The 9,438-nt window shown below is 26.8% G+C and overlaps 3 protein-coding genes across 4 annotated transcripts; 1 reads left to right on the top strand and 2 right to left on the bottom strand.

The window, feature by feature from the left end:
* Window positions 1–30: 30 nt before the first annotated feature.
* On the top strand, window positions 31–1,121 carry LOC122857817 (28S ribosomal protein S33, mitochondrial). Of its 2 annotated transcripts, none has more exons than XM_044160218.1 (2): window positions 31–354; window positions 482–1,121. In XM_044160218.1, the coding sequence occupies exon 2, from the start codon at window positions 495–497 to the stop codon at window positions 849–851; it is 357 nt and encodes a 118-aa protein (XP_044016153.1). In that variant the 5' UTR covers window positions 31–354; window positions 482–494; the 3' UTR covers window positions 852–1,121. The 2 variants fall into 2 exon arrangements, with proteins under 2 accessions (XP_044016153.1, XP_044016154.1); XM_044160219.1 differs by having other exon boundaries at window positions 31–358; window positions 493–1,121.
* LOC122857816 (protein canopy 4) lies at window positions 1,052–2,309 on the bottom strand. Its single transcript, XM_044160217.1, has 3 exons — window positions 1,832–2,309; window positions 1,624–1,758; window positions 1,052–1,556 (listed from the first exon to the last, which is right to left on the bottom strand). Exons 1-3 carry the CDS (start codon window positions 2,053–2,055, stop codon window positions 1,052–1,054), a joined length of 864 nt encoding a protein of 287 aa, XP_044016152.1. The 5' UTR covers window positions 2,056–2,309.
* A 169-nt stretch (window positions 2,310–2,478) lies between these two features.
* Window positions 2,479–9,347, bottom strand: LOC122857813 (tuberin). The gene is made up of 6 exons (XM_044160208.1): window positions 9,085–9,347; window positions 8,845–8,981; window positions 8,586–8,779; window positions 3,478–8,521; window positions 2,876–3,046; window positions 2,479–2,760 (listed from the first exon to the last, which is right to left on the bottom strand). Exons 1-6 carry the CDS (start codon window positions 9,152–9,154, stop codon window positions 2,548–2,550), a joined length of 5,829 nt encoding a protein of 1,942 aa, XP_044016143.1. The 5' UTR covers window positions 9,155–9,347; the 3' UTR covers window positions 2,479–2,547.
* Window positions 9,348–9,438: the final 91 nt, after the last annotated feature.

The raw sequence follows: 9,438 nt of genomic DNA, 5'->3' as shown, positions 1-9,438 counted from the left end.
TTGAATAATTGTATGGTTTTTTTAACACCCAAGGCTAGCTCTTTACAGTAGTAAAGGTTTAAAGATAAAAGTGAATCTTTCCTTTGATCTTTTCATTTTTTTTTTCAAGTATTTTACTCCCCTTTATTATTTATTTTTTATTTTTTTTTTTTACTATTGTCGCTTAGAGGGGGGTTGATTGTTTTTTTTTTTCATGTGTGCGCTTGCGTATTGTGTTTAAATTATCACTAAAGACAGCTGAAGAGAAAAAATAATAAATAAAAAAAAAGAGGAGTTTTGCTTGTTGAAACTTGGGGGTTGAATAAAATAGATAATTAATTGTTGACAAGTGCACTTGTCACTTGAATATATTCTGTAAGTTAATTGTTTAATTGTTTTGATATTATGACACGTGTTTTGTTGATAATTGTTTTTTAAATTTGACGTCAACATAACCTCTAAATTTTTAATGTTTAAATTGTTATTGTTTTTTTTTTTTTAGATAAATATTAAATATGTCATCAAAATATGTTGAACTTGCAACAGTTGCAACTGGTTATGCAAAAAGAATGAATCGTTTGAGTGCTAGAATATTTGGTGAACCAACAAGACCAACAAAGCCAAGAAATATGAAAATAGTTCAATTATTTAGTGAAAAACCAGTTAATAAAAGACCAGAAATTGTTGATTACTATCCAAGAGTACCAGAAATTGGATGGATGATGTATAATTTACGTGAATATGGATTATTTAGAGATGAACATCGTGATTTTAATGAAGAAATTGAAAGAACACGTATTCTACGTGGCAAAAAACCAAGAGTTGGATTTAAAAACCTCAAAAAAAAGAATCAAGAACCAGAAAAAAATTAATACAATTTTATGTAACAATTGCTATTATCAATTTATTATTAGTTAATAAATGTACAAAAACAAACTGTATGGATACTTAATTATTATCAAAGGAAAAAAATGAAAAAAAAAAAGATTCATATTAATTTTAAAAATACATATTTACAAAAAAAAAAAAACTGGAAGATAATTGTAAATATTTGTTGGTTGAGAATTCTTTTTTACAGTTCAATCTTGACATCATTTTTGGTTTTTTTAGTCTTCTTTGAGTCTTTTTTAGAGTCTTTCTTAGAGTTTTTCTTTGAATCTTTTTTGGCTTGTTCCTCTGCTTTCTTCTTGATTAATTGTCTTATTTTTTCTTTTCTATCTTCATCATCTTCATCATCATCATCATCACTGTCTTGATTTGATTTTTTACTTTTATCATCTTTGGTTTTTCCTTCATCACTTTTTGATTCTTTGCGTTCAATTGAATTACCAGTATCACCTTTTTCTTTTAAACATGATGAATCTTTATTTTTAAGAACTTTTTGTACACACAAATAATCAATAAGTTCAACTCTATTTTCAACATCAGCCTCAGCATCAGCTTCATACCACTCTCTGAGATCATCTTCATATTCTTCAAGTAATGTTTCACATTGTGATTTCATATTTGTTATTTCAACTGATGGTTTGTCCCAAAGTTCATATGGTATTCCAAGCTCAACCTTGACACCTTTATCACTGCAACAAATCAAGATCAAGTATTAATATTATTTTCAAGTCATTTTAAAGATATTTTTTTACTTACACAAGACCATGAAGTGTCTGGAATGTTTGACTCATTCCTTTGGCAAATCTTGTACTGTCTGTACGTTCCTTGTGAATGTTGTACTCCAAAATACGATCACAAAGACCTTCAAGACTCTCAATGAACCTCAGCTCTCTAAAAAACAAATATATATTAATTGCTTGATTAAAAAACATCTATTTAATATAAAAAATAATTAAATTCTTACGATTTAACGTATTGTTTTAGTTTTCTTGGAGCCACATCATCAACAGAATATCCCAACTGCAAAACTTCTGATGTTTTTCCAGTTTCACGTAATCTTGCTTGTAATTCAATTGCAAGTACTTTACATGCTTCACAATTATTTGCATACTTAACACCCTCATCTTCTTCTGGACCGGCATAAATGCCTTGGGCCATCAACAAGCTCAATAATATTAATGGCAACATGAGGTTATTATGTTGATCTACACAGTGCTTGATACAAACTGAACTTAAAATTTCAACTAAACTTTATCAAGCTTTTTTTTTTTTCAGGTCAACTGACGTGTCGTTTGGTTTTTTTTATTTTATTTCAACGAATATCAGTAGATTTTAGAATCCTCAGCAAACAATCTTATTATTATAACAACAAGACATTAGACAATTAAATCACGACACGTCAGTGTTGTTGAAAAGGGGGCGCTGATAAATCCTGATAAAAAAAATATAAAAAAAATAAATCTATGAGACACACACACACATGAAAGATGATAGAATAGAAAAAAATTATAAAATAATTGAAAATAATCTAATAATCTAATAGATAAATTAAAATTAAATTATTGTTATTAAAAATGTAATAATAATTTAAATTATTAAAAAAAAAAATTTCAATAAAAATTATATAATTTTATTATTATTTTTTATTAAATTATATTTTATTTATTTTAAATATTAAAATTATGTTGTATACTCGGTAAAATCATCCATGTATAATTGTTTATTTGTTCTTGTTGTTAAATGATCATCATTTTGACCATCAACATTTGTGCTTGATGATTCTTGAAGAACTCGTTCACGTAAACGTTTGATATGTCGCAATCGTTCAAGCCAATTTGATGCATATGGATTTTGTCCATTTTGTTTTAATGATGATGATACCATTGAAGCAAGCTGATGAAAAAAAATCATTATTAATTATACAATATGATGAATTATTAAATTATCAATTATCCCTGAATGAACAACAGGTTTAATGAGCAATTGATGGAAAATTTTGGTAACTTACATTAGCATGAAGTGCCAATTGTCTTGATAACATTGCTAAATTTTGATCAGATATTATTTTTGGTTCACTGTGACCAATATGTTCTGCTAATTCTTCTCTAGCTTGTACTGTTACTTGATTTGTACCATGATCAAGTGGTTGAATCACAACACAAGCATAATTAAATTGTCCCTGTGTAACAAAATAAAAGAAAAATATAATTGATGATCTAGATGGAACTGGTGGAGATCTTCAAGTCAGATAAATGTAATATTGTAAATTTTTAATAATATTTTTTAAAAACAATAAGACATCATGTTTTTGTCTTATTAATTTTTTACCATTATCCAAAGAAATAAAAAATATAAACTTGATAGAAATATTTCGATTTTGTCGATTTTTTTCTTTGATTGTTTTTATTTTTTATTTCATTTAATAATGATCAACCAAAAAAATTTATAAATAGAAAAATATTTGTTTTATGATTCTCTACAAGAGTGTATATTTTTTTTTTTTTTAAATACTAATTTTTAATGTTTTTTTTAGTGGATATTTTCAATATTGCATTTATCTTCTTTTGGCCAGCTTTAATAGTAATAATTGAGTTAAAAAAAAAAAATTACCTTAACAGTTTGTATATTGTACAATTCACCACTTTCATTATATATAACATTGACATAATTATTTCCAATATGTTGTTTTTTAGATGTACATTTTGGATCACTTAATTTATTTGGCATAAGTGTTGCAACATGAAATGCAACTTGTGTAACATCATCCTGCCAAATATATGCAAAATTACCATTTTCACCATTTCTATCAAGACCACCAAGAAATATACTTTCATCTAAATCTTTTAATCGTACTAATTTACCAAGTGATTGTAAAAATTCTGTATATCTCAATGAACCATGTGAATTAGCAAGTATATCAATTTCATTTGATACTTGTCCAGGACCAATATAAAGTACACCAATTTTATGAGTTTCATATGGTTGTATACGATCAAGATTTGTAACAGCACGTTGTATTGCTGTTGTTTGTGGTACAATTAATGGTTTTTCACCATTCATACCAAAATGTGGTGTATGATAAAGTTGTAAAAATATAAAACTTGGATTAATTCCATTTCTTGGTATGTCTTTCATATTTTTTTGTTGTTGATTTGACGTAGCTGCCGCCGCTGCTGCTGCTGCTGCTGCAGCTGCTCCAGTTGTTGATGAAGACGAAGATGATGATGATGATGAAGCTGTTGATAAAGATGACAATTGATTTGTACGTCTAATATTATTAATATTATTTTCCCATTCATGTTTTGATTTAACTGGTGACATAACTGATATTGTATGTCCCCTGTCTCTAAATGGTAATGGTGGTAATGTTGATGGATCATTTTTACTAATATCATCTTGTTTTTTATCATATATTCTACCAATTGGTGGTTTTAAATCACTACTATGTTTTCCATCTGGTGTTAATGATATTGATCTTGAATATAATTGTGTTGGTGATTGTGGCTGTTGTTGTTGTTGTTTTTGTAATTGTGTATTACGATTTTGTACTGTTAAATAATTATATCCTTGATTAATTGTTGGTGATTGTGGTACTGTATTTGTATTTGTATTTGTATATAATTGTTGTGTACGTATATTTGTATTTTTTGTATCAATTGATGGTGGTGTTGTACCCATACCAGATATTTCTTCTGGTATTGCTTCACAACTAACACGCATATCTTTTGTATATATATTTTTACAATGTTTTTTTAATTCAGAATCAATTTTATTATCAATATCATGATTTTGTATATCAATTTGTTGTTGTATTAATAATTTATCTTTATTTAAAAATGGATTTTTCCAATTTGCAGCCATTTCTGGACTTGATTTTGAACGTTTTACTGGATTACGTGGTTTTTTATTATTATCATCACCATCATCATCTTCATCGTCTTCATCTTCATCATTATTATCATTATTATCATCATTATTATTACTATCATTATCATTATAAATATCATCATAATTTATATATTCATTACTATCACGTGATGATTGACGTGATGGACTTGGTCGTCCACCAGGTGATCCAGGTATTGTTATTGGTCCACTTGTTTTATTTAAATTTGCTGTTTGTATTTCAGCCAACATTGGTCTTGATAAATTTAAATTACTATTACTATTATTATTAATACTAATATCAGAACGTTCATCATTTTCATCATCAAGTGATTCAGTTGTTGTTGTATCTTGACTACGATTATTTGTTGTTGCTGTTGTGGTTGTTGATGCTGTTGATGTTGTTGTTGTTGCTGTTGATGTTGATGTTGGCATATATAATGATGTTATTTCATGTGTTGGAAAATCCATTGGCATATCTAATTGTGAAAAATTTTGTATTTTCATAATCCATGACATATCACCTGTTGGACGACGTACATATATTTCTGCCCATCCTTGACACCAACATGCACAAGGTATTGATTCCTCTATTTTTTTTGTTGATAATATTTGTTCTAATTTACTTGGTTCATCTTTATCATTACTATTTGTACCAAATTGTTTAATAAATTCATTTTCATCAATTAATTTTTTATCTTTTTCTTCAGTTGGTGAATTTGTTGCTGTATTACCACTTGAATTAACAATATTAATATTACCACTACCACCACCGCCAGATGATTGACGAGATAATCTTATTTCTTCTCTTGAACCATCAGTACTTGGTGTTCTTCTTGTCATAATACCACTTGTTGAATGACGATTATCACGATAATCAGATGTTGTTGATGATGATGATGATGATGATATATTTTTACATGTAATCCAACAATTATCACATAGATTACCTCTCATTGTTTTATTACAACATCCACTTGTTGTTATTGTTATTAAACGATTACCAAGTAACCATGTCATTGATTGTCCTTCTTTTAATAAAAAATCAGCAGTTGGTAAACGTTTTGGTCTTGCAGTGTATGTTGAAAATGTATATCTAGCCATTAAATCAATACATGTTTTAGTTAATTCAACATGAAATGTCATTAATGCCTCATCAATTGGTGGTTTTAAATCACCAATTATTCTATTTGGCATTATTGGTCTTTCACGTCTACCTCTACTACCTTGTTCAGTTAAACTTGAACTTCTTTTACGATTTGATGAATCTTCATTATATAAACTAATATCTGTTTTTAATAAATATCCTTCTTGTCTAATACCCTCTTCAAATGGTACCAATACATTTGCTTTTAATCCAGTTGTTATAAATTTAACAAAATCACGACGAAATGGTAAACGACATTTTAAAAACCATACAGCAATAACATGATGTGCAAGTGATACTGTATAATGATTATATTTAAATGGATTTGTATATGGTAATAATATTGCAAATACCGACATATATTGATTTTCAATAAAACTAGCATATACTTTTGGTAATCTAGCAAGTGTTGATAAAAATTCTAGTATTGGTATTGCAATATGTATTGTTGCTGATATTTTTGATAAATTTAATACAACTTCAGATACAAGCTTACTCATTGCATCACGCATTTCTAATGTACATGTTGTTAAACTAGTAACACATTGACTAGCACATTTTGTTGTTAAACCAAGCTCAAGACATTTTATAATACGTTGTTGTAAATTTGGCTCAATAAATGCATGATATGATGCTAGTGATGATATTATTGGAAATATATGTATACGAAAATCTGATAATGTAAATTTTATTGGTACATTATATAATGTTTCTGGTAAACGTAATTGTTTATCACTAACCATTGCACATAATGCTGATGCAAGATAATCAATATCATTACTATTACGTGTTAATATTAATGCACGATTTTCCATAACAGTTGGCATTTCTTTGAGTATTAATTGTAATACTTTCCAATCTCTTTCATATTTAATACATGATATAACTGCTTTACATGCATGTGCCAATGATAAATGTGTTATTGGACATGATGTATATTGCATTGGTGATGGACTTGATGGTGGTGGTGGTGAATTATTACCACTACGTTGTTGTTGTTGTTGTTGTTCATTATTAGTAATATTACTATTACTATTACTAGCACCACCACCACTACCACCACTTGTCATTGGTACATTTTCTAATATTAAATATGGACTGTAATAATTAATAACACCATTTTTATTTGGTAAACCCAAATGATAAGTTGTATTTGCACGTATTTTTAAAAAACAATCAAATATTAAATATCTTATTGTTGATACATTACGAAATATTTTTTGATCTTTATAATGTTGATCAAGATAATTAACTAATATTTTATATGCACGTAATGCATGATTTGATGGTAATAAATAAATTTTTTTCGATAATATATTTATAATACCAACAACAGCTGTTTTAACATCTTTAATATCAGCATCATTTGATATTGATACATCATTTAAAAATGGTTTATTTATTATTTTTTCTAATATATCAAGTAATTCAAGACATCTTTTTGTTTCACATTCATAACATATATCAATTAATAAATTTGCTGTTACATTACGTACATTAATATCATTATCAGTATCAATATTTTGAAAATATGGTACAATTATTCTATCAATTAGTTCATCTTCATATCTTGATCTATTTATTATTATTATTTTACTTAATACATCAAGTACTTTAATACGTATATTTGTACGTGTTTCAATTTTAAAAAAACGTTCCATAATATTTGCTAATTTTGTATTCCATTTATAATATGTTGGACCAATTTGAGTTGATTTATAATCAATTAATTTTAATATTGATAATTCAGAACGTGAATCAGAACATTTTTCAATAAGTTGATAAAATTTTTGTACATTACCATTGTATTTTGATGTATCAAGTAATGTTTCAATGGTATTTATTGTTTCATGTAAACATGATGATACTTGTTTTGTTGCTAATTGATTACTTGTTATTGTATGATTAATAATATTATCAATTATTTCAAGTATTATACTCCATGTTGGTTCAAGTGTATTTTCACCATATTTTGTAACAAGACGTTGTACAGCAAGTGTAACTTCATACATAACAATTGGATGATTACATTTAAGTGCAATTATAAATGATGGTAATACAGAATTTGGTTTACAATCTAATTTTTGAATTTTATGTGTACCCCATAGACCCATATTAACAAAAAACACAGCACCACGTAACATTCTAATGTCATTTTGATAATATGGATCTTGTAATAATTTGCACATTGTATATATTGCTGAGTATCCCATATATGTACCAAGTAGCTTTCTCATAATATCCCAACTTATTTGACAATAACTTTCAACATTAACAGCACGACATAATGCTGTTATAAATGTTTGTAATGAATCTGTTTGTAAATTAATATTATAACCAACAATTGTTTCAAGTATATGTAAACAACCTTCAACAACTTTTTCATTATTACTATAATAACATAATTCACATATGTAAGAAACAAGACCAGATATTATTTCTTCATCAATAAATGCTGAATTATATTTTATAACATTAACAAGTAATGATAAAAATTCAGCACCTCTTTTACCATCCATTCCATTAACTGTTGTCATCCATTCTAATAAAAATGGACCAATTCTTTCTTCCATATGAGTTATATCTTTTCCATTGTCTGTTAATTTTTGCAACAGCTCCAATCTGTTACAAATATACCTACATATAAGTATCTTTGTTCATTTTTTATAATTTATTTAATTATTACCTTGGACCAATGTCATCTGGTACATCATGTTCTTTGATGAATAAAAAAAATTTTACTCTCATTGCTGGTGATAATTTACTGTATTGTCCTTGTATCAAACAACACAAAAAATTAAGAACAATATGTCTATGTTCTTTTGCTATATTTATTGATAATAAATCATGAATTTCAATCCATAATCTTTCAGCTGATTTCTATTTAAATAAATTTAAATTATTTATATTAATTTTATTGTTGATTTAATATTTTATTTATTTACCTCTTCCCATGAGTCATTTAATATTGATTCACAAAGATCTTTAATTGCTTTTGTTCGTTGATTAATTGGCATTTCTTTTGATATTAATTTTACAATATCTGGAGTAAGTGATACATCTTCACGGCTTTTATAATTACCTTTTTAATTAGAATCATTATCGTCATAATTAATTTATAACAATTGTTATTATAGCTAGTATTACTTTTTGTTTTTTGTTTTTTTTTTTTTTTTTTACTTTACCTTTGTTGATGCGAAAAAATTGCTTCAATTTATCATTAAATGTTTTACTGTCTTTTTCTTTTGTATTCATTTTTAATTGTTTATGTATATATTAAACTTGTTTATTTATAATTTTTTTACTTAGCCGGTTTTTTTAATATCTTTGACATGTCAAAAAAATCATTGTAACTGCTCAATTTTTTATTTACTATTTATTGACAATGTACTATTTATATGTAAAGGGGAGTGTCCACTGTCCACTCAATTTTATGAAAGATTTTCCAATATACAGGTGCCATTTTGGAAAAATAAATTTGCGCAATTTGCGCACTGCGCTTACGCTTGCGCTGATGAACATCACATGTGCCAAAGTTT

Source organism: Aphidius gifuensis, linkage group LG5, assembly GCF_014905175.1.
Source record: "Aphidius gifuensis isolate YNYX2018 linkage group LG5, ASM1490517v1, whole genome shotgun sequence".
Taxonomy (NCBI): domain Eukaryota; kingdom Metazoa; phylum Arthropoda; class Insecta; order Hymenoptera; family Braconidae; genus Aphidius; species Aphidius gifuensis.
The sequence above is the reverse complement of the archived record's forward strand: the minus strand, read 5'-3'. Positions and strand labels throughout refer to the sequence as shown.

Bases quoted from the DNA above. Each gene is read 5' to 3' on its own strand.
- LOC122857813 (XM_044160208.1), bottom strand. From the start codon at position 9,154: ATGAATACAAAAGAAAAAGACAGTAAAACATTTAATGATAAATTGAAG. The intron at 8,982-9,084 runs GTAAAGTAAAAA...CTAATTAAAAAG, and splicing joins ATTTTTTCGCATCAACAAAG to GTAATTATAAAAGCCGTGAA. The intron at 3,047-3,477 runs GTAATTTTTTTT...TTTGTTACACAG, and splicing joins ACAATATACAAACTGTTAAG to GGACAATTTAATTATGCTTG.
- LOC122857816 (XM_044160217.1), bottom strand. From the start codon at position 2,055: ATGTTGCCATTAATATTATTGAGCTTGTTGATGGCCCAAGGCATTTAT. The intron at 1,759-1,831 runs GTAAGAATTTAA...TTTGTTTTTTAG, and splicing joins CTAAAACAATACGTTAAATC to AGAGCTGAGGTTCATTGAGA. The intron at 1,557-1,623 runs GTAAGTAAAAAA...GATTTGTTGCAG, and splicing joins CAGACACTTCATGGTCTTGT to TGATAAAGGTGTCAAGGTTG.
- LOC122857817 (XM_044160218.1), top strand. From the start codon at position 495: ATGTCATCAAAATATGTTGAACTTGCAACAGTTGCAACTGGTTATGCA.